Below are 22,253 nucleotides of genomic sequence, written 5' to 3'. Positions count from 1 at the left end.
AGTCTCTATCTTGTAGTAAAAGCGGATTCGTAGCGACCTATGCAGCTGCACCGCCCGTCTCTTCCTCTCTCTTCCCTGTTCCTTCCTACTCATTGGATTAATTGGACTTCCATGCATGTAATGTTTGAGGGTAGAATGTCTGAACGTGGTGTGATGCCTACCAGTACAACATACAACATCTATACTTCTTCCAGCACCCTGGCCTCGTCATAGTCGCTGTCCGTGTCCATGGCCTCACTAGCCTCAACGCTCTGCCCATCTTCTGCCACTGACTGGCCATCGCTGTCGGCCACATCCTCATCTTCATCTCCCTCTTCATCCTCGCCCGTGTCCTCTTCATCGCTGTCAGATTCTGAGAACACCTCGCCCGGTAGGCCGATGAAATCGGCCTGATCCTCAAAGCTGCCAGATGCCTCCGGATCCGGCGTCTTAGTAGCAGCGACAGCCTTTTTGAGCTTCTCGGCGTGGACCACATGAGTAAGTCCACATCTGGGCTGGCGGGAACACGTCCCTTTGGCGTGAAACTCTGGGCACTCCCAAACATGAAGCTCGGGACAAGTACCAGCCTCACGATCACACCAGCCCTCACGAGCAAACTGTTCACACACAGGCGCATCGTTTGCGACACGCACGTGAGGGTAGGGGCACTTTGGGTTGAGGCAATTGGCACTGGCTTGGAAGTGAATGCAAGACGGCGTGTTGTGGGCGGATGGCTTGTGAGAAAGCGGGCACGACTCGCCTAGGCTACAGCCTTTCTTGCTCAAAAATGCCGGACATACCGAAAGGCGGTCAGGAATGTGCTGGTAAGGACAGGTCAGGGCGCGATCGCAACGACCTGGGGTTAGAAGTCAGTACTAGAGAAGAGCGTTCGGCCACGATGTTTAAGGATGAAGCAGGCAGCACGCACCTGTCTTGGTGTAGTACCGACAGGGCTTCGTGGCCTGTTCGGCGCGCTTAGCCTCGAGACTGGAGTCAGAAGGGCCTTCAAGGTGGGGTCTGATCAGCAAAACACACGCTGCTCTTGACACGAGATTGCCGCGCTTGGTTCGGCGGTATTGCTGGCCGCCATACTTGAGCCGATGGCGCGTCGGTGTTCCCTGGGCAGCAGCTGAAGAGCCGGCAGAGAGCTCTGGAAGGTCAGCGTCAGCCACGGACATTAAATCACCTCCGATGCGCGTTAGCTGCTTCCCGCCTTCCTCAAACTGGAAGATGACTCCGTCAATCACGACCCGTTTCGACTCGGTTCCGCTCGGTGTTGATTCGGACGTAGACTGCAGCATCTGAACGTGACTCGTCCCAGATGTAGCAGGTTTCGTGTTATTGAGTTGCTTTCTGGGGGTTAGCGGGGCGGCTGAGACCGGACACCTTTTCTGCACGGTCATAAGGCTCATGTTGCCTCCACGGCTTGTTGAGCTAATCCATCCTGATCCAGCCGCAGGCTTAGGGGACGGCGGAGGCGAAGGCGAGACCTCGCCCTCCTCCTTCTCCGCGGGCAAGGCCGATGCAGGAGGTGCGGACGTGCTTGCTGGGGTGTGAACAGTCAGACTGTATGAGCCACCCCGTCCGCGCCCGCGCCCGCGGCCCCGGAAGCCACCGCGCGAATAGCCACGGTGTCCGCCGCGGGAGGAGCCACGATAAGGGTGGTACGAGGAAGAATGAGAGCTACCGCTGCTGCTGGCGATTTGCCCTATGTGTCAGCAGATCGGGTGGCTGATAGCGACGAGTGATTGAGTGTCTCTAACCTTGCAGCCGGGCGATTTCTTGCTGTATGAGAAGCTTTTGCTTCTCTGTTGTTGATAATGGGGGCATGTCTCGTGACGCTGGTGGGACAGAGATCCGTAGAGGGCGGGGAGGGGTGGACTAGGATGATGATGATGAAGGAGGAGCGGGTGATGGACAAGGGACGATGATGTTGAGTAATGGCCTCCATGGGATCAGGTGGATCAGTGGCAATTGGGGAGCTGGAGGGTAATCATACGCACGTGTCGTAAGCGTGTCATATTATGTTGTGTTTGTGGAACTTTTTATCCCAAGGATTGGGAAGTGGAGGTGGTCCACCCATTCCTTGCACTGCGCGCTCACGGTCTCCCTTGCTCAAAGCGCTCTATCCGCGTCCTCCATGTCCGCAGCGCCGCAGCTGTGCGACCTCTGAACGCGGAGCAGCTGAGCAGACATACCCTTTGGCCGTTGAGGGATAATCCGCAATCACCAAGGATCAGCAGCGCAGCATGCGGTTCGCCGGATCGCTGGATCGCTTGAGCCGCAAATGCGCAATCACCGAGCGCGCGTCGAGCGGGGACGGCGGTATGCATCGGTGCCGGGGGCGGGGTTGACTCACACTGAGCAGGCTTGGGGCCTTTGGGACCGAGGAAACTAGTCCCAGCGACATTGCATCTCTCTCGTATATATCTCTCTATCCTTAAGGTCGCGTCTGTCTTGACCATCATCCTTCACTCGACTCTTTACTCTTCATCATTGTTCTTTTCCACTTCAAAGATCCATCCACATTGACTATTCAAAGTCCTTCACCTCCTCACAACAGTCACACTCGACCGGTTGACACTACTCACTCACAAACCCTGCCGCCGACGCCATGTTCTGGACAAACGACCTTCTCATGGCCAAGAGCGGCTCCTTGGGAACAGTCTGGTAGATCAACCGCACCCTACTCCTCTCTGAAACCCAGGCTCATCTCCACCCTTGGCCCCCGTAACAAGCGCATCAAACGCAAAGACCTAGCTAAAGTCGAAATCACTCGCACTTGTGAACTCATTGCGGCGCCGCCCGAACCCCTTGCCCTCCGTTTGAGTGGCCAGCTTTTAGCCGGCGTTGCTCGGTGAGTCACTCTCTATGTACTGATTGATACCAGCGTCTTTGCACAAAACCATGAGAACTTTTACACTGTAGGGGCGCACAACTTGTTGGACTAACGCATAGGATCTTCAGGATTTCGATTCAACACTCCGCCGCTCCATCGCCGCTGACTTCGGTGCGATGGGCACCCTTGCCAGCAACGGCGAGATTGACCTCCCCGGTGATGGCTGTGCTCGGTACGAATACCATCAACGTTGCTGAAGACAGACTTGATCAGATCACCTTCGCCGACTACGTTCCCGGTGTCGCAGACATCTCTTGGAGCGACTATGATTTTGCCAGATGGGTAAGCGCTCCATACCGACCAGGTTATCTCATCAAAGGAATGGCCCACTCACCATCTTGGAAACGCTTACCGTGAACGCCGCTGCACCACGCCTTTGGAATCTCTCCCACAGCCCTCCTCTTCTGCTTCCGAGGACGCTAATGAGGAAATGCAAAAAGAACCGGACAAATCTCGTGCTTCGCGCCCCAAAGGTGACATCTCGTCCACCCACCAGGATGGCTAATCTCAGCGTTCGCCCACAGCCAAACGCCAACGTACCCGCCAGTTGAGCCTGCGGTAGAAGACGTGCCTGATGCGTTCGAGCCTATGATTCTCGACATCGATTTGATGGACCCAATGCCCAGTGATTCATCGTTTAGCGGCCGCCCGCTATCTCCTGCGCCCCACGCCAACGGTGGTGACATTGACATGTCTCTTGCGTAAATCACGGACACTAACTGCTGTGCCACTAACAGTAGACATCCACTTTCTCCTGGCAAGTTTCACCCGTCTCCCATTGACAATCACCAGCAGAAGCCCGTCAGTAGCCAAGAGGCATCTGACAGTGGGACACAATCTCCTCCTGCCCCCGATCTGAAGACGAAAAGTAAAAGTAGCAAGACCCGGCAAACTAAGCAGGCCAAGGTCGTTCTTGATCAGGTGAGTTCCGGACAAATTAAGCTAACCTCAGCTCCTCGAGCTCGATCTTGACCTCGACATGACAGAGACCGCTTACGAGGCGGCCATGGCAGAACAGCGGAAGGAGCTCAACGTCAAAGCTCGTGTGAAGGCCACATCCAAGTTCGCAGAACGTTTGCTTGGAGGGCTTAACGTGTACTTCAATTGTGGGTCACTTCTACGATGGCCAAGGCCAACTCTTATTCCCAGACCTGGATCCGGATATGGGATCGATGGTGGACAATTTATGCAAGACGAGCCAGTTCAAATGGCAGCTGGACAAGAAAGCTACCCCAGCGCCACAACTGGATCATGAGAACCCCGTTGGAAATCATGAGAATATCGGCCCTCATGCCTCGAGTGATGAGCATTCCATGTACCCGCAGCCCGCGTTCGGCGCAGTGAGTAGCCAGCCTGCCGCTCAGTCTGATTGCAGTATCCGATTGATCTCCATGAAGTTCCCGACCTCCCTGAGGTTCCTCGGCACAACTTCGATGTACTATCTCCATGTGTCGGTGGAATCTGCTGACCCTCAGGATGAGATGGAGCAAGCTCGTTCGCAAAGTGATCTACCCGCGAGTCATCGATGGCAGACAACGGACTGATGCCAGTGGGTCGCCGAATCTGACTTCTCCGACCTGCCGGGCCCACTCGATTCTCATCAGACAACTCCGGCACGACTCAACACTCCACGCATCAGCGACATGTCGCCCCTGGAGCGCTCGTGAGTGCAGCGGCGGGTTTGAGCTAAACTCACAGCATTCGGAAACACCATCGCCACTCGTCCATGACCCGCGATGTTACTGGGCGAGACTTTACTAACTGTTCTCGCTCTGGGTCGGTCCTTAGCATCAGTCACGCTGGACTCGACCGCATTCAGCTGGTTCCAGATGAGGACCTTGATGAACGTAGGTAGGATATGAAGGACGGGACTGATCCAAGTTCCCGACGATTACCGCTTCCCGCCGGGCCACCCCTTCGCACCGAAGATGCTCGCCACTCTGGAGCCTCAGTGCCGCTACTTCTTCAGGTGACGACACGAGTGGCGTCGCTGACGGTAGCCACGTGGACAAGACCATGATCAAGACCGGCACAGATGAGCTCGAGCTTCGCGATCTTGTGCCCCGCGGTCAGAAGAAACGTGTCGCCGCAGCAGCCTTCCACAATTGCCTCAGTGAGTCCGACAACGTGCTATGCCGACGCACAGCACTGGCCACTAAAGGTCTACTCCAGGTCACGCAAGCCACCGCCAACGGTCCCATTACGATGCGCATCCCTCCCGCGTAACGGCAGGGTGCCCGGCGGCGATCTGAAAACCATCTGTGCTCTCTCTGTCAATGCCCTGCATCCGTGCATCAGTACACTTGCCACGGCTGTACTGCCAGTCGTTGCCACTCATACATGCTGTGAAAGCTGTGATTGCACCCTGGCGGGGCTGCTGTTGTTGGTCTATGCTGTCAGTCTGTCGGCTACAATAGAAGGGGTCACGTGGGGCAGGCGCTGCGTTCAAAACGGGTCGTCTTTATGTTGTGGCAGCTTCAAATCGCCACCAAACACCATCTCGTCCGCCTCACGCGCGCGCGCAATCTTGTCCTGCTTCTCCTTTCTCTCCTCGGCGGCCTTGGCCTCCCGTTCCGCCTTTCGCTGGATGTATCTAAGGTTAGCGCCGTCTCGGTACCCGTGGAAGACATACAACGCGGTGCCCGGCACCTTTTCGGGGTTTGCGCAGCTCTTGAGCCGCTTGTCCACTTCCTTGACCTTTTTGAGATCCTGCTGTGCCTCTCCTGCGCGAATCATGGTCTCGAGGTCGCCCGATATCCCGAGGAGCGCATCCTGCGCAATCCCAAATGGCAGCTTGCCCTCCTCCGCGCCGTCGTATTTGGCCTCGAGGAACGCGTCGGTCAACTCGCGGTCCGCGATGCGCCAACACGCGAGCGCGATCTGCGCGGGCGCGAAGAGGAACTCGGCGTCGGTCATCCGGCTGGCCGCGAGCGCGCGAAGCGCCTTGGGCAGCGCGCGCTGTGCGCGTTCGCCTGCGCCGCTCACGGGGGAGGACTGCAGCTCAAGCGCCCAGCCGCGGAGGGCGCGCTCAGCCCCCCGCACCCAGAACTCGAAGGAGAGGCTCTGGGCGACGAGGAACTCGAGGTCGAGCACGTCGTCCGCTTTGAACTTCTCGAACTTTTTCACAAAGTCCTTGATGGGGATGTTGTGGTTGGTCGTCTTGGCCGCGAGGTAGAGGCACGTCGGCATGATCACCTTCGGGTGCCATTCCATCACGCTGTTCTTGAGGTAGAACCGCTTGATGTATGAGATCGCGGTGGCTTCGACTTCCTCCGGCGAGCCGAAGCCTTGCCGGCAGATGGTGCTGGCGTGGGAGCAGTAGAAGCGGACAAGGAGGAGCTCGTCGTCGACCGACAGGTAGGCGGGGGTGGGCAGGGAGGAGGTATGTCCGAGAGATTCTTGAGCCGCCTGGGATTAGCTGGCAAGAATACGGTGCGAGGGTTTTGAGCGTCTCGTCGGAACACGGGCATGTTCGCGCCCAACAAGCCGTCAGACAGGCCGCTGTAGACCCACGGCCTTTGGACGCGCGGCCTCCGACAGGCCATGCCCGTCGTCTCTCATTATATCCAGCCCGCCCGCCTCAATCGCGTGCAACTAACCTTCTCAGCAGCCACGTTCCGGTCCGTCACCTCCTTGCTCTTCTCGTTGAGCTCGTGCCGGAGCTTGTCGAGCCCCGCTTTCGAGTATCGCCAGTGCTTGAACTGCGAAGACTCGTGGTACGCGGTCAGCCCGGGGCGGGGGCGGCTCGGCGCCGGCGTCGGCGGGTGTGGTTCGAGCATCCTTACCGTCGAGGACGGGCGGACTGTGGAGAGTAGGGAATACAAAGTGGTGGGATCGATGGATATCCAGTGCGGGGCAATTGCTTCCGCGATGACGCGCCGTAATGTCTGCACACGTCCCGCTCTGGTGTCTGCTTTGCTCCATCTCCATCAAGCATCTCGTTGACTGATCACCACGCATCTCAACGACTCAACCCCACGCACTATATCCGCAATGCGCCTCCGCCCATTGCTCGCCCTTTCCCTCCCCCTCGCCGCCGCTTGGTCGTGCGACGCCGTGCCCCCCTCGAGCGGGAGTTTGGATCTCTCGTCCCTTGCCGGCGTCAAGGAGGCGACGAAGGATACAGAGACGCCCCCGACGAAGAACACCGCGCGCGTGCGGCTCGATATCTGCGGGAAACTGCCGAAGGAGGATGGGGTGAAGGACGAGGATCAGGTGAGTCCGAGCCGAGCGGCGAGAGAGAACGGGATATCAGGATTGGGCTTCAAGTCCGCTTAGAGCCTGGGAACACCATCATGAGCAAATCAGGAGTGTGCGGTCTACCCAGGATGACAGGAGGTAGCGGAGGAGGCGTAGGCGGTGGAGGAGGCGGGGGGAAGCGGGGGCATGCGGCGAAGTGCTGGGTCGGACGAGGCGGCCGCAGCGGTCTGCGCTCGGACGACAAGCTGCCTCCCTTATCTGCTCCACTCGCTCAATCGCCGCTGAACCTAACCCCAGTGCCCAGACGGAACGCGCGCATGCCTCACGCTCATCAACCACAAGGAGGGCGCGAGCGATCCAGACCGCGTGACGACCGTCATCCCCCTCTGGAAGGAGGACACACCTGACAGCGACGTGCGGGTCACGGGCCGCGAAGGCGAGTGGACGGTGGCGGTCAAGTCGCCGGAGTACGCAGGGTGAGTCGAGCCGGGGCGGTAGCGCGGGAGCACGCTCGCTGACGGCAGCACGCCGCACACCCTCTCACTCATCCTCACCTGCGCCGAGACAGAGTCCGGGCCCTCCCTCGAGTCGTACGCGGGCGGCAAGCTTGAGCTGCGCTGGTCCACGCCCTCGGTGTGCGCCGGCGCATCGGACGGCAGCGGTGGCGGCGGCGGGTTTTGGGGGTTCATCAAGTTCTGTTTCTGGGCGTCTTTCTTCATTCTCATCGCATACTTCGCCCTAGGCGCAGTCTACAACCACCAGCAATACGGCGCGCGGGGGTGGGACCTGGTTCCGCACCGCGACTTTTGGCGTGAGCTGCCCGCGCTCGGCCGCGACTTTGGCGGACATGTCGTCGGCAACGTCCGCAGCTCGACGGGGCGTGGCGGATACTCAAGCCTCGGATAAATAGACAATGCATAGACTACTACCGGTAGTTCCGCTCGGTGTAGCGCTCATTGAGTGCGCCTAGTGCGGCCAGGCCACCGCCGTCGCGTGCGGCCGCGAGTGCGCCGACATTCTTCTGGAACTCGACCCACTCACTCTCGCGCGGTGTCACTACTTTCTCGGCCACGTCGTAGACATACACCTTGCCGTCGCTGCCGCCGAGCGCAGCCTTGCGCCCGGCCCCGCGGTCCCATGCAATCTTGTTCAGCGCGTGATTGCACACCTGCGTCGAGACCAGTGGCACTTCCATATCCGCGTTGAGGTTCCATAGGTCAAACTTGCCCGTGCCGTCCGCCGTGCCGAAGAGTGCGGGGTGCGACGGGTGCCACTTGACGTCAAAGACGTAGTCGTCCGCCTCATCGAAGGAGTGCAGTGGAGGCACGCCGGCCTGCACGGGGGCATGCGTCTTGCCGCGTGCGCGCCACAGCTTGACAGTCCAATCGACGGATGACGTGAGGAAAAGATCGGAGAAGTCGAATGGTCCGGCGGAGGGGTGGAAGTGAATGCCTGTGACCGGGCCAGCGTGTCCGCGGTAGACATCGTCAGCGTTCAACCCGGCCTTGGCAGAAGCACGGTCAAAGCGGTTGGCCTGGTACACCGAGCCCTCCTCTGTGCCGACCCAGAAGCTTGCGGTTTCGTTGTCCGCAAAGTCGAGGCATGCGATCGACACCTCGTCCGTCTTGGTGGTGCTCGCTGGTCCGCCGCTTGGCACCGCAAGAAGTAGTGCCTCCTGTGGTTGGCTCAGCATATCGGCCTGCCATGCACAGACGAGACCGTCTGTACTCGTCGTGATCAAGCTGTTGGCATTCTGTGTGCCGACCATCTTCATGGCGTAGATGGGTGAGGTGTGGCCCGAGCTGCTCAGTGGTGTCTTGTTTACTGGTAGGTGCGATGCTCGGGTGTCCCAGAGTAGGACCTGGCCCGAGTGGCTCCCACCGAACACGAGCTGTGGATGGAATGGCGACAGGCAGACAGACAACACGTCGGATGGCGCGTGGAAAACGAACTCGGGACGCTCGAGAAGGTGCAAGTTCCACACAGCGACAATGCCCTGCGGGTCATTTGGTGCAGACCTCGATTTGTTGTACGACGCGGCTACGAGTTCGGGATACTGAAATAAGCACTGGTTGGGGCTGCCCTCTCACCTTCGGTGACCAGTCGAGACCCGTCACGCTTCGCCCTGCTGTCCACCGCTCGTCGCTGAATACACACACCAACTTGACGCGCTGACCCTCGCCATCGTCGTACCCGCTATCCAGCCCAATGGTGTAGTCTTTGATGTAGTCGTACCCGTCGCTAAGTGCGCGCTGCACAATGCGACTGCTTCCCTCAAGGAAGGCGCTGAACTCGGGCGCCGCGAAGATCGCTTGCCGCTGCTCGTCGGGGAGGTCTGAGGTTAGCCACAGCCGCTGCGGCCGACTCACGCTGCAGCTGCAAGTTGTCCGTCTTGGCCTTGAGCTCCTTGAGCTCGCGCTCGAGCTGCCGCCGCTCCTCGTCGAGCTGCGCGACCATGCGGCTCCACGTTTCGTTCTCCGTCTCATGTCCCGCGCCATCTCGGCTAGGTACATCCTCGTCATAATCCTCGCCCTGTGTCCCGGTCGACACCATCGTCTGCACCGATTTCGAGTACGTCTCAGGCTTGATGACTTTGGAGGGCATGTCGTAGATCTCGGCATACGTAGTGATAAACTCGACCGTGACCTCGGGCGGCGGAGGCGGGTCACTGGCATCAGCGACCTTCCTTCTCACTCGCGGACGCTGTCGTCCGTAGGCTCTTCGGCGTTGGCCTCCTCCCCACCTTCGCCTAACTCACTCAAGCCCACTCATCCCACTCATACTCGGCACGCGCGCCTCGCTGAGTCTGCTCGTGCGCCCCGGTGTCCCCGGCGCGCTCACGGGCGACGCCGTACGCACTTGTGCGCTAGGCCCCGCCGTCGACGGGCGGGAGTACGGCGAGCCGGGGCGCGCGGCGATAACATTGTCCACGAACGAGTTGACGTCCTTGCGCGCCGCCTGCGGCGTGGGCTGGCGTGAGCGGACCGCGCGAGATCCGACGCACCGACTCTGTCCCGCTGCCCGGCGTGCTCTGTGCGATGAGCCTGGAGCGCTCTTCGCGCGCGCGCCGCAGCTCCATCAGCTTGGCGCGCTTGGCCTCGATCTCCTTCTTGCGGTGTTCAGACATGGGTGGTGGGCGATGAGAGGAAGCGGTCTGTGGACGTGACGCGGACCGATGATCGTTGGACCAACGCGTACCCCACGTGGCCCGCCCTGGGTACTAGCCTGAAACTGCACCTGTTTCAATCCGCAATTCCGCAAACTGTCTTCTTCAGAACTCTGACATCTGACAACAGAACAGCAGGTTGGGGCATGGGGCAAGTGGATACATGTACTACAGACTACGATAGGAAATTAGACTTCTGACACCGGTGCCGACGCCGACACGCCCTCGGCCCCTCTCGCGCCGGTCTCCCACAACCCCGGCCGCGGCACGACCTCAATGTCGCCAAACGCCTGCTCCTGCTTCAACCCCACCGCGTCCCGTGTCCCCAACACCAACAGCTCGAAGAAAAACTGCGATGCCGCGCGCTTGGTCGCGCCCCGCGCAACCCTGGTGAACGTCACCCCCTCTCCCTCACTCAAGGTAGACTCGATCGCCTCGATTTCGCGCCGGAGCACGCCCATCGCCATGCCTGTCGTCTTGCTGAACCCGCCCGTGCCCTTGCCAGTTCCGGTGAACTGCGAGCCGACAGCGCTCTCCCCTCCGTCGAAGATGGCGAGGGGCGGGCCCTCAGTGTCGTGTTCCTGCACGGCGCGGGCGATGCTCTCTGCCCGACTGCCGGCAATCGAGGGCATGCGCGAGTAGCGCGAAATTTGGCTTCGAGGACTGCTAAAGGGCACGTCCGGCTCGTAGGCGGGGAGGTCAAGGGGATCGCCCTCGAGCAGACTCAGGTCCATGTCCAGGTTCTCCAGCCCCAAGTCACCGGCCATGCTCGCCATACCTGGCGTCCGTGTGCGGCTGCGGCGGCGCGCAATCTCAAGATCGTAGTCCATTTCCGATTCCAAACGTGGCCGCTTCGGCGACTCCTCTCGCTCGCCCTCCACCCGTCTCCGGCGAAGAGTGTGAATGGGGAAAGTGAAAAGCTCCTCCAGCGCGGGAGGGAGGTAGCTTGGCCCAGCCATGATAAAGCGCTCCCCTTCCTCTTTGTAGACGGGGAGTACGAGGTCGACATCGGCTGCAGCGGCCCGCACGTGCGCCGTCGCATCGTCCGGAATGAAAGTCGGTTCCGCCTGGTGCTCCTGCGCCGACTCATCTGTGAACGCTTCATCTGGCAGCTCAAGCTCGTGGTCGGGGCGGAGAACGCGCACCCGCCTTGCCCTTTTGGCAACGGCTTCGAGACGCTTGGCCGTCCCTGGCGATACGGGCATAGGCGGAGGGGATGCTGGAGGGGGCGTGGTAAGTGCACTCGAGGCGGGCGAGGACGACCGGTTCTCCATCAACGCCGGGAGCTCATCAGGAGGGAAGTCGAGGTCGAGATCCATTGGTCCCATGCTGAAGTCTGGGTCAATGGCCATCCCCTCATGGAGTTCATGTAGTTGGGGGGGGGTGGAGTGCCGCATCTCGTGAGCCTGGCTACCGCCGCGCCCGATTTCCATGCTCATGTCAAAGTCGAGATTCTCGATTCCCAGGTCCATGGGAGCGAACATCTCATTGCTGTCAAGGCGGCTCGTGTAGTCTTCGTCGCTTGTGTTGCTCCGCGACCCAACCGAGCCGCCGTAGATGCTGCTTGTGCGTGGCCGCCCAAAATTGAACGCGCCGTATTCTCTCGACCCGCGAATGTTGGTCTTGTTGAAGGGGGCAGTGTGGAGACCCGTGGGCTCATACACCGACACACTCCAGTCCCAGAAATCCATAGCGCTCGCGGCCATAGTCGCCTCGCTGAGTTGGGGAAGCGTGATCGCTGCGTTGGGGGCGCGGATCTGGTCATCAGGCAGATCTACGAGGCCTGGCTGAAAGGCCGTTATGCGCTCGCGTGTGTCGCGGCAGTCTTCAAGGAGGTACTGTGCTTGCCTGCCATAGATGCGGGTAACACCGAGCATGAGCTGCCCCGATATCCGGAGCGCAACAGGATTATCGTCGGTCTGACCCAAGATCGCCTCTGTATGTCAGCGCAAGTCGCCCAAACGATTGTGCCGGACGCACCACAACTGTCCTCGATGTCGACGTTAAGGGTCTGCTGCTTGGTGAGCTTGCGTTCGTGGTGGGCGGTGAGCCAGATCTTGGCGAGTGGCCCACCCTTCGCCAGGACAAGCTCGGACAGGAGCATCGTGACGGAGTGCACGCAGCAATCAGAGCCACGGAGTAGGAAGAGGATGAGGAGGGTTGATGATGGATAGTGGATGGGATGGCGGGACGAAGTTAGGGAGGCACGGAGATGGCGGGGTGGCGTTCGCGGCCTCGATTAAGTCGCCGGCTGCTCGGCGTCGGGTCGCCAGATGACTGGGGCTGGTTTCCAAGTATCAAGAGGTGGTGAGGAGCAAGAGAGAGAGCGACAAGAGGACAGGAGTAAGATTAGGAGTGTGGATGGATTCTGAGTGATTGGATGAACGCGACGAGGACAATGTAGAATGCAGGGTAGGAGATACGAGACGCGACTTCATGAGCGAGAGCGGAGGCATTTGAGACGCGCTCATGGGAAAGACAGTCGCCCGTCGCGCGCCTATTTGTTGGGTAGTCGCAGGGGCCGCGGATAGAAGCACATGATAGGCACGCTCTGAAGGAAAGTCCTAGCGATCCTCATTTGCCACCCAACTGAACTCGTTCACCTCTCAACTGCATCTTTCGCTCCTCGCTCCACCCGCCGCAAAACCGACCACCATGTCGTACTTTATGACCCAGTGAGCACGGCCCCAGCGCCTGAACTAGCGTGCACTATAAGCGTGCGGCGCACAGCAGCGTGCAGTTGGCTCCGCTGACATCAGCCTCCACTCCGGCTGGCATGTCGACCAGGCCATTCTCGTCGAAGAAGACCGCGTTGTCTGCATCCGCTTTGGGCACGACCACGACTCGGAGTGTATGGCCATGGATGAGACAATGTACGGCGTGTCGGAGCAAGTGCAGAACTTTGCCATCATGTACCTCGTCGACATTACGGAGGTGCCGGACTTCAACAAAATGTACGAGCTGTACGACCCGTGCACGCTCATGTTCTTCTACCGGTATGTCTGATCACACAAGGAAGCTGACGGCAGAAACAAGCACATCATGATCGATCTCGGGACAGGTAACAACAACAAGATCAACTGGGCGATTACGGACAAGCAGGAGCTTATCGACATCATCGAAACCGTGTACCGAGGGGCATCCAAGGGTCGCGGTCTCGTCGTCTCGCCGCGGGACTACAGCACACGTCACAAGTACTAGAGGACACTGTTTGTATCACATTATTATGTTAGAGAGCGGACGCTCGTATAGTTTGGTCGTAGATGTAGGGCTGGGTCGCTACTGAGAGCAACCTGGGCATGTGTGCAGTGTCTCATGCACGCTGATGTTAGCTGAAACTGGGGGGAGGGGCGTTTGAACATACTACATGTCGCAGTCCATGCAGAAATCGTGCTCGCACTTGGCGCAGCGGTAGCGCCCTGTAGGGCTCAATGTGTCGTCTGTAGGTGGCGGTGCGTCGGCGAGCGATTCGAGCTGGAGTCAGACATAGGATATGGCCGTTCGATTCACCGAAGGGAACGGCTCATTGCAACCGAAACATGCTTTGTCGATCTTGGGCTGTCCGAGAGCGTCTTTGGGGCTTGTATTAGCTCATACCACCCCGGTAGGCTCACAGAGTCTTGTATGTTGCGACGGGGAAGAGCAGCCAGAAGCTGCGGGCGAGGTGTGGGCTGCTGACAACCATGAGGCCGCATACCTCACAGTCTGTCGGCACGTCACACAGTTTTACACCACAGCGGGGGCACATGTACCCTCCCCGCTTGAGGAGGCCGTGGCATGCGCAGAAGCTTTCTCCGGCCCCCGGCAGGCGGGTCGGGAAGCCCATTACCATGAGATCTCCGACGGGCGGGGGACGAGAGGGTGCGCCGGGTGCTGTCCGTCCACCGCGCGCCAACGCGTCGCGCACGCTCATCGTGGCTGCCGCAATCGTCTGTGCGGGCGGAGGAATGGTCTCCCACAGCAGGTCCTTGTAGTGCTCCTCGTCGATGGCGACGCCGAAGCGGCCACCTGTCCTCTCGGCGATCTGTTTGCAGATCTTGATCTCGGCCGAGAGGGAGATGATCGTCGTGCGGATACGAGATTGCACCAGCTCATCGAGAACTTGATGGATGTTAGTCGGCCCATCGGGGTCGGCTGTCGAAATCGCGCTGAAAATGACGAGGATCTCGAGTGAGGACGTCGAGGGAAGGTGGCTCATGCCGCCGCGTGCCATCACGAGACCGTTCTGCAACGACGGCTCTCCGCTTGGCTCAAGCTTTCGCTTGTCTGCAAGCGCTGCGACGATGTCTTGCGGATTACCTGGGGGGGGTCAGTCTCCGCCAGAGCTCGCAGCTCACCTCCCATCGGTACAACGGTCTCCGCCAGCCGGTCACGCAGAAGAATCACGCCGACCTGGCCAAGCGGATTCTGGTCAAACCACTCCACCACAAACGACCGCAAGTACTGCAGCGTCAACTGGAACCGGTCTGGCCGGAAGTCCTTGTCCCGCATGCTCTCTGACAGGTCGACAACAATAAACATGTGTCGCACAAGGGAGCGGCGCAGCGGAGCCTCGGACTGGAGAGCGCTAATGTCAGCCGATCCATTGTGAAGCGCACCGTTTTCGCCGCCCACGCGCAATCAAGCTCTCGACGGCGGCTTGGATGCCGCCCGACTCGTCCTCCTGCACCTGGTCCCAGGAGCGCTTGTACGTCCCCTCCCATGCGTTGACTGCATCCTTGCCCTTGCTCTTCTGCGCACGCTTGCGGCGCGAGGGGCCGGCACGGTCGAGGTCGTCGTCCGAGTCGAGGTCGGAGCGCGGCGAGTTGCCGGGGTTGTACAGCTCGTCAGTGGCCATGGCGGGTGGAGTGTAGGGCGAGATGGTGCCGATTGAGACTAAAGTCGGGGGACAAACCAGGTGGAGGTATGACATGAGTGGACTGATAAGTGCACGCGAGAGCCGCGTGGCATATGACGTGTAAGTTTGGGAAGAAGTCAAAGTGAGACGCGTCGCGCCACTCCTCACAGTCACAAACTCTAATTCTATGCATGCCGATCGACTGGTTGTTTAAGCTTGCTTCGTGTTCCTACGCGTTCTGAACAAAGAACGCCTGTGCTCGCATTGTTCTCACTTGTGAGCAGGCCACATACATCAACTTGGCACAGAAAAGCTTGGCCGTCTGCGATGCGATGACGTCCCAGCGAAGTGGGGACCCCAGTGCCAGCGTGACATGACTTCTCCCTGTGAGGTCCGAAATGTCTGGAACAGGAACAGAGTAAAGCGACAGGGTGAGTGGAATGGAGTTACATGGCGGATATGGCGGGTGGAGATGGTGGAGGACAAGTCTCTCGGCATGCTGCCCCGCGGTTGGGCGCTGAGCGGCTGGGCGGTTGGTCAAGCAAGATGCAGACCATCATCATCCTCTGGGTCGCAACGACAGTCGTTTCTCATCCAGTGCCGTTAATTGATTAAGACACGAGTTTACTTTGGTCTGGAGGTTGCCTGAGAGCTTGTTGCATGAATGCTCGCATCATGCATTACGTCGCGTCGGTGGCAGCAAAGGATCGACGCGTCCTTGACAAGGCACGAAACTAAGCCGAGGTTTTCTCGTCCCTCAAGTTCCTCTTTGATCTTATACTTGTCGATTTGTCGGGTCCAAGCGACCGTGCATTCAAGTTTAAGTTTACGGAGGCTATTTCACCCATCTACTGCGTCTTCTTACGCTCTCTTGCCCAATCTCGTCATGCCATACTAACGATATTCTTCCCAGGCTCGCAGGCTCAAAGGGAATTATTCTACCCGGCCGCGTTCACCTCCCGACTATTACGGCATCAGAGGGCTCCCCTCGCCGCATTGCTTGTACATCCACCGCCCGTCGTAATGCACGCCGTTGAATCTCGACGGCTTCCCCTTCGTCTGCAACCCGGCAAGTGATGGCCAGGTCCCACACCCTACCCCAAATGCCGAGGATCCTGGCGCCGAGCGAGGGGGCTCGAAGGGGTGAAGAGCCAGTCTATCCATAACCCTGCATCTCTGCGTCCTGCAAGTCCTGTATCCCTTTCAGTAAATGACGGCGATGTGAGCGACATGACCGCGAAATGAGGATGGCCGATCACTCAAACGTCACTAGATGGCATTATACACTATCGTCGACGACGCTTCGGCATCCTCCGCCTCAGTATGCACTCCCTCCCCCCGCTTCCTAAACGTTTAGTATTTATTCTGTTGGCTGCTGGCGGATGGGATGTCGATAGATCTTCTAGCTTGCACCCCAGCAACAAGGGCCGGATTATTCCATCTCCCTTCCGCGGTCGGGGGGGGGGGGAGGAGCCGAAACAAATCCTGAAACCCAAGTATCGGCTGGCCTCAGAGAACCGGCGACGCCATGGTCATCGGCGAACCCGACCCCGCAACCCCCGGCGGATGATGTCCTGGACAACAAGAAATTCCTCCCCGTGACCGGCTCCGCGCGCTCTGATCCTCAGGCCATTCCCCACCTGCATCAAAGCTTGAAAGCGGATGCCCCAGCAACGCTGTGGGATATCTCTGCTTCCACCCCTGCGGGCTTGCAGTGTGCGGCCTTGGGGACTTCGGAGCGCGCCAGTACGCCAGTCCGCACTCCACCCCGCTCTACCGAGCTTACGATCCGTACATTCAATGGCTGTCCAAGCCCCGCGTTGCCAGGGAGCAGTCGTCATCTCCACACGTTATTTCCCTGCATGGGCCTGTGATGAGATCGACTCTCACGCACACTTCCGAGGGCGAGGGACGACCACTGTAACGCTTGCGACAAACCGGGTCCGGGAGGTGTCGCAAAGTGAGCTGTCAGCTGCCCAGCTTCCTTCCATCTGCGGCATGTGCTGGTACATGTGCTGTGACTGCGACTGAGAGGGACGGGAGACCGAATGAGAATGATGCTCTGCTCTAGCGCGGATAGGCGGCGATGGGACGGGCTGGAATCGGCCGTCTTATCGCACCCGCGGAACAAGGGCAAGGGTTTTTTTTTTGGTCGTGTCGGGCAGTTGCCCATTACGGCGTCCGCTCTTGCTCACGCTAGAGCACGCTCGCTGCTCGGCTACCTTGGTCGTGCCCGGCCGACCGGGGTCATTTCCTCATGCCGCACTTTGGTCATTGATGCACGGCGCTGAACAACATGCGAGTGCATGCTCACGCGCCACGATGCGGGGGATAGGAGGCATGCCCACTGACCACTACTGGCCAGTTCCCGATCCCGGTCTTGGAAGATGGGCGTGCGCATGCGAGCATCATGCGAAATGCGAGAATGCTTGAAATGACCCAGGCAGTCGGTGGTCCCTTTTGTCCCTAGCACAATGACAATTATGTTACAGGTAATGAATTCAATTACATTACGTTGTGGTTGGCAAGGCCGTAATCACCCCTAATCACCCACCCGTCACCCCATCGCCGTCTATTCGTCGTCATTCTTGTTCCATCGGCATCGGTTAGAACGGGAGTTTCAGATGAGAATAGCTTATGAGCGTGTTGATGAGGTGAGAGCAAGTGAGAGAGTGAGAGAGAGAGAGAGAGAGACAAGAGTAGTATGCAAAAGAATACAGAGAGTGCGGTGACATGCGGAGAGCGTGCCTGGAGAGCATTTCAACTGACCGTGCACAAGGCAAGCCTGGCGCCCGCCCTCTCCAAGGCTCCCTCTCGCCCTGCCCTTCACCCTGGAGCATCTCTCTCCCAATCCCACCACCGTCACCTCTTATCCATCTCCTCCTCCTCCTCCTCGTCGTTCATCCTCCTCTTCTCCTCCCATCTCTACTCCTCCTCCTCTCCTCTGCTCCTCTCTCCACGCGCCCACTGCTCTCGCCGCAGTCGGTGTATCGCCATGATCGTCTAGAGCCCCCCCGGCCGCACACACACTCTCTCTCTGGAATCAACCTCCCTCACCCCGTGTCAACCTCGTCTCCTCGTCACCCTCCGCCTGATCGTCGTCTTCCAGCGCGTCTGTTCAACGTATGAGCGCGGCGGCGGTCGGGCCTGGTGGCATGGGCCCCGGGCTACCTGGTCCATTAGCCCCGCCAATGAACACGCACCACCTCTCGGCCCACACCGTGCACGGTGCTCACATGACACACCCCCCATCTCTTGCCGCATCACCTACCACCAGCACGGACAAGATCCGCAAAAAGAGCGCGCACTGGGCCGACTCGGACACGGACAAGCTTCTCGAAGTCCTCCTGCGCCATCGCGAAAAGGGTCGCACGGCCGACAATGGCTTTGAGCCAGAAGTTTGGCAGGAGGCCGCAAAGTGTCTCGAGAGCACCAACGGCACAGGAGGCGAAAAGACACCAGACGCGTGCAGATCCCGCTGGCAACGACTGCAGCGCGAGTTCAAGTTTGCTAGACAATACCTCGAGGAGTGCCACGGCTTCTCGTGGGATCGCAACAAGCACAAGCTTTACGCGTCAGAGGAATCATGGGCAGCAGCGGAGAGGAAGGTTCGTTTACAATTCCTCATAGCGGGCTGACGAGAGCAGGGCCACCAGACCAAGAAAGGCAGGAAGATCTACCTCCCATGGTTCCAAGGCCTCGGTCAGTTGTGCCCAAGCGATAGTCGCATAAGACCGACGAAAGGCCGAATGCCCTCGAATGGCTCGTCGACATCAGAGACCTCGGGTGCACTTCCCCCCGCAACTCTGGCCCACAATGTGGTCAGACCGCCAGGGCTACCCGATGGGACTCACGTGATGCCTCATATCAACGGCCACGGCCAACCGCAATCCCACACCGGCGTGCAACCAGGCATGCCCGTCCCCGACCAAGCATCCGTGTGGGGTGACGGGGGGGACAGTAGCCTGGACGACGTTGATTCTAGTTTCACGCTTGCGGATCCTGTAAGTGTGGAGTGATAATCTCGGCGTGGCACATATGCTCATCCTAAAGAATCAACAACCGTTCGCCATGTCTCACCAGAAGCGGCCGCTCGAGTACGACGTGTCCGTTCTTGCCTCGGGCGGTGATCGGAAGAGGATTCGCACCCACCGAGAACCACAAGGGACACCAACCCGCCCATCGACTACCAATGTTGGACAGCCACTTGGTTATCAACAGCTAGTGCCACCACCAAGCACGACCCCGAACGTCAGCCATCCTCATCCACCCCAAACACCCCCTCACCATGCACACCAGCATCATTATTCTACCCCCCAAGTCCCCCAAAAGCAAGTGCAGCACATGCAATCGCATCAGCAGCCGCACCAGCAACAGCACCAGCCGCATCAGCAGCAGCAGCCGCAACAAGCTCACCAAACGCAACCGCAACAGCAACCATTACATGCACAGGTACAACAGCACACAATCCAACACCCCCCACAGCTTATAGCCCAGCAACCCCAACAGCATTCGATAGCGCCTCGTCAAGCACTCGCGCCGCAGGCCATCAACACACAATTTAGCCCCCCATATAACATACAATCGGCATACACGACCCGTTCTCCACAATATACCCCCTCCATCAACGACCCGGCGTTGCCTTCGCCTGTGTACCAGTCTTTGCCCGTCGGCAGCGGCGACATGTCCAACACGTTTCTTCGAACCCCGCAGCAGACAACGGATACGCGCCGAGACGCGGTCATTAAGCGCACGGAGTCTCGAGCACTCGGCCCGGCAGCTAGTATGCCCAACCTCGCGAGTGGAACGCACGCACGAAGCAAATCGAGCAACAACATTATCATGCCCTCGACGACTACCACGGGGGGGCTTGCATTGTCGGGTTTGACACCAAAGACGGCTGGCATGTCCTTCTCGCCTGGCGGGGAGCTCCAGTCACTCACCACTCCGGCCAATCAGCCAACAAAGAGCGGCGTGTCGACAGGACGCAATACACCAGGACCCGGCTCGCCCGAATTAGACGCCGGCGCAAGACGTATAGACGCGGTGCGCCGATTGCAGCTCGAGGACATTTCGGACGACGACTTGATGCTCATCCTCCCAGAGTTTGAGCAGAGCAACGCCGTTGTCGAGACATACTTGGGACTACAACGCGAGCACTTGCGCGTTAGATGGCTTCAAGAGAAGGTCATGGCGCGGCGGCGGTTGGGGGTGCACACGCGCCGCGCCGACGAATTTGAGAGCGGCATGTAGTGCTTCTAACGAGTCGAGCCACGAGCGAGACGAGCCGTAGCCATCACATAGGCATATTTTCACAGTAGACGCCCCATGGGCAATGCACAACCTGGATATGGTGCTGCATGAACCTCTATCGCATCGTCTAAGCCCCGTTGGCGCCAGTCTCGCCGAGTGCGCCCGCAATGTCGTCGCACACGAGCAGCCACGCCGCCTTGGGCTCCATGCGCTGGAAGTTCTTGTAGTAGTTATCCACGACCTTGTCCTCCTTGAACCCGAGGCGCTCGTAGAAGCGCTTGGCGTCCTCGTTGCCGACCTGGACATGCACCGTCGCGCGGTTGATGACGACGCGCGGCGGCGCCTGCTTGAGCTGTCCGCGCGTCGCTGTGCCCGACGCTGGGGGCGTAGGCGGCGGCGGCACCGTAGGATGCAGCGCGGCGCGGAGGGCGTGGCGCACCAGCGCACTGCCGAGGCCCTGCGAGCGGTACGGGGCGAGGACGCTGGTGTGAGCGGGGAGCGTGGAGCTGGGCGGAGACTCACGCAAGCGTCAGGATAGCGAGCGTCGGCTCGCCCTGCTTGGGCGCCACGTTCTCGAGGCTGCAGCAGCACGCGCCCACGGGGATATCGGCGTAGTAGACTGGTGTGAGCGGTGCGGTGGCGCTGGCGTGGCGGCTGCTTCTGATGTCCGCCTTTCCCGCCTCGCTCCTCCCAAGTCGCTGATGGCCGCACTCACCAAGCTTATTCACATCGTCCAGACTCGGGTCCAGCACCGACTTGTAAAACCGCTCCGAGTACGTGACGGGCAGCACGACGTTGTAGATCTTGCGCAGCGTGCCGGTCTGGCATCAGCGCGCTCGCGCGCCGGACTCACGTTGTTGGGAGTCAGGCTGGTGAGCGTGACCTTGGGCGGCGGGGCGACGCGCGCACCGTTCCCGTTGATCGCGACGGCCTCATGCTCGCCCCGCGCGAGCTCCAGCGGCGCCGACACAGTGCCGGCCGTGTTGTACTGTGCCATCGCGAATGTGTGTTCTCGACACGCAGGACGCAGAATCGCGCGGTGACGGAGAAGGAGGGCGGAGAGGGGGGCATCTCCGTCCGCGACATAGATCTCTCGACTTTTGTTGACTTTGACGACAACACACCATGCGAGACCAGCTTGTCGGTGAGTCCACGCATGTGCTTGGCTCGGTACTGACTCCAGCGTCCTCCCTCCTCGCCCCCGTGCCCGTCACGCTCGCGGTGGCCGCGACGGCGTTCGCGGTCGGGTATCAGGTGCGCGGGTATTTCTCGCCCGTGCTGCATGCGCGCAAGCGCTCCGACTCGATCGAGGGCGGCAGCGACACGGACTCGGACGCCGAGGACGAGGCCGCCGCCAACGCCGCCAACCTCGGCTCCGTCAAGGCCGGCGCGGACGACGTCAAGCTCGTGCTCGTCGTCAACGACCAGCTCAAGATGACAAAGGGCAAAATCGGCGCGCAGTGCGGGCATGCGACGCTCGCGTGCTACGAGACGCTGGCGAAGAGCAATCCTAGAGTGAGTGGCGTTGGCTTAGCGCCGAGGCATCGCATGGAGACTGGTGGTTTGTGACCGCGTCCACAGCGGCAGGATAAAATATGGCCGCAAAGTCTTCCTCCCGTTCTTGAGCGCGCCTTCTGCGCTCCACCCGTTGCTGGCTTACTTACCCCAGCTCCTTTCCAAGTGGAAGATGCACGGCCAGCCCAAGATCGCCCTCCGCTGCGCAAACACCGAGGAGCTCGACGAGCTCGCGCGCCAGGCCCGCGCTCTCAACCTCTGCGCCCGCACCATTCAAGACGCCGGCCGCACTCAGGTCGCCCCCGGCTCCAAGACTGTTTGTGGCATTGGACCCGGCCCGGCACGTCTCATCAACCAGGTGACTGGCAAGCTCAAGCTGTTGTAGACGGAATCTTGTCATCACA

At 59.8% G+C, this 22,253-nt stretch overlaps 11 protein-coding genes across 11 annotated transcripts; 5 read left to right on the top strand and 6 right to left on the bottom strand.

The window, feature by feature from the left end:
- Positions 1–179: 179 nt before the first annotated feature.
- Positions 180–1,809, bottom strand: COLE_04723 (uncharacterized protein; the record flags this gene model as incomplete). The annotated part of the gene is made up of 5 exons (XM_018424796.1): positions 180–835; positions 908–966; positions 1,015–1,332; positions 1,366–1,687; positions 1,743–1,809. 5 exons carry the CDS (start codon positions 1,807–1,809, stop codon positions 180–182), a joined length of 1,422 nt encoding a protein of 473 aa, XP_018279018.1.
- Positions 1,810–2,593: 784 nt separating this feature from the next.
- Positions 2,594–5,104, top strand: COLE_04722 (uncharacterized protein; the record flags this gene model as incomplete). The annotated part of the gene is made up of 16 exons (XM_018425360.1): positions 2,594–2,649; positions 2,687–2,836; positions 2,870–2,903; positions 2,938–3,050; positions 3,082–3,160; positions 3,273–3,351; positions 3,390–3,579; positions 3,619–3,799; positions 3,831–3,984; positions 4,028–4,218; positions 4,254–4,313; positions 4,429–4,541; positions 4,577–4,725; positions 4,760–4,847; positions 4,879–4,991; positions 5,025–5,104. 16 exons carry the CDS (start codon positions 2,594–2,596, stop codon positions 5,102–5,104), a joined length of 1,830 nt encoding a protein of 609 aa, XP_018279017.1.
- Positions 5,105–5,323: 219 nt separating this feature from the next.
- COLE_04721 (uncharacterized protein) lies at positions 5,324–6,657 on the bottom strand (the record flags this gene model as incomplete). The annotated part of the gene is made up of 3 exons (XM_018423117.2): positions 5,324–5,471; positions 5,511–6,286; positions 6,478–6,657. The coding sequence occupies 3 exons, from the start codon at positions 6,655–6,657 to the stop codon at positions 5,324–5,326; spliced, it is 1,104 nt and encodes a 367-aa protein (XP_018279016.1).
- A 214-nt stretch (positions 6,658–6,871) lies between these two features.
- Positions 6,872–7,984, top strand: COLE_04720 (uncharacterized protein; the record flags this gene model as incomplete). The annotated part of the gene is made up of 3 exons (XM_018423116.2): positions 6,872–7,093; positions 7,376–7,554; positions 7,603–7,984. The coding sequence occupies 3 exons, from the start codon at positions 6,872–6,874 to the stop codon at positions 7,982–7,984; spliced, it is 783 nt and encodes a 260-aa protein (XP_018279015.1).
- Positions 7,985–8,003: 19 nt separating this feature from the next.
- COLE_04719 (uncharacterized protein) lies at positions 8,004–10,205 on the bottom strand (the record flags this gene model as incomplete). Its single annotated transcript, XM_018423115.2, has 5 exons — positions 8,004–9,134; positions 9,169–9,413; positions 9,448–9,746; positions 9,837–10,048; positions 10,083–10,205. 5 exons carry the CDS (start codon positions 10,203–10,205, stop codon positions 8,004–8,006), a joined length of 2,010 nt encoding a protein of 669 aa, XP_018279014.1.
- Positions 10,206–10,432: 227 nt separating this feature from the next.
- On the bottom strand, positions 10,433–12,348 carry COLE_04718 (uncharacterized protein; the record flags this gene model as incomplete). Its single annotated transcript, XM_018423114.2, has 2 exons — positions 10,433–12,180; positions 12,225–12,348. 2 exons carry the CDS (start codon positions 12,346–12,348, stop codon positions 10,433–10,435), a joined length of 1,872 nt encoding a protein of 623 aa, XP_018279013.1.
- Positions 12,349–12,899: 551 nt separating this feature from the next.
- On the top strand, positions 12,900–13,445 carry COLE_04717 (uncharacterized protein; the record flags this gene model as incomplete). The annotated part of the gene is made up of 3 exons (XM_018420826.2): positions 12,900–12,919; positions 13,004–13,240; positions 13,274–13,445. The coding sequence occupies 3 exons, from the start codon at positions 12,900–12,902 to the stop codon at positions 13,443–13,445; spliced, it is 429 nt and encodes a 142-aa protein (XP_018279012.1).
- Positions 13,446–13,523: 78 nt separating this feature from the next.
- On the bottom strand, positions 13,524–15,081 carry COLE_04716 (uncharacterized protein; the record flags this gene model as incomplete). Its single annotated transcript, XM_018421358.2, has 6 exons — positions 13,524–13,566; positions 13,609–13,718; positions 13,755–13,824; positions 13,859–14,543; positions 14,582–14,811; positions 14,843–15,081. 6 exons carry the CDS (start codon positions 15,079–15,081, stop codon positions 13,524–13,526), a joined length of 1,377 nt encoding a protein of 458 aa, XP_018279011.1.
- A 3,155-nt stretch (positions 15,082–18,236) lies between these two features.
- COLE_04715 (uncharacterized protein) lies at positions 18,237–20,334 on the top strand (the record flags this gene model as incomplete). Its single annotated transcript, XM_018423113.2, has 3 exons — positions 18,237–18,689; positions 18,729–19,085; positions 19,135–20,334. The coding sequence occupies 3 exons, from the start codon at positions 18,237–18,239 to the stop codon at positions 20,332–20,334; spliced, it is 2,010 nt and encodes a 669-aa protein (XP_018279010.1).
- Positions 20,335–20,461: 127 nt separating this feature from the next.
- Positions 20,462–21,331, bottom strand: COLE_04714 (uncharacterized protein; the record flags this gene model as incomplete). Its single annotated transcript, XM_018423112.2, has 4 exons — positions 20,462–20,816; positions 20,857–20,953; positions 21,050–21,155; positions 21,188–21,331. The coding sequence occupies 4 exons, from the start codon at positions 21,329–21,331 to the stop codon at positions 20,462–20,464; spliced, it is 702 nt and encodes a 233-aa protein (XP_018279009.1).
- Positions 21,332–21,459: 128 nt separating this feature from the next.
- Positions 21,460–22,234, top strand: COLE_04713 (uncharacterized protein; the record flags this gene model as incomplete). The annotated part of the gene is made up of 3 exons (XM_018423111.2): positions 21,460–21,478; positions 21,518–21,849; positions 22,004–22,234. 3 exons carry the CDS (start codon positions 21,460–21,462, stop codon positions 22,232–22,234), a joined length of 582 nt encoding a protein of 193 aa, XP_018279008.1.
- Positions 22,235–22,253: the final 19 nt, after the last annotated feature.

This window comes from Cutaneotrichosporon oleaginosum (assembly GCF_008065305.1).
Source record: "Cutaneotrichosporon oleaginosum strain ATCC 20508 chromosome Unknown ATCC20508_contig04, whole genome shotgun sequence".
Classification (NCBI taxonomy): Eukaryota; Fungi; Basidiomycota; class Tremellomycetes; order Trichosporonales; family Trichosporonaceae; genus Cutaneotrichosporon; species Cutaneotrichosporon oleaginosum.
The sequence above is the reverse complement of the archived record's forward strand: the minus strand, read 5'-3'. Positions and strand labels throughout refer to the sequence as shown.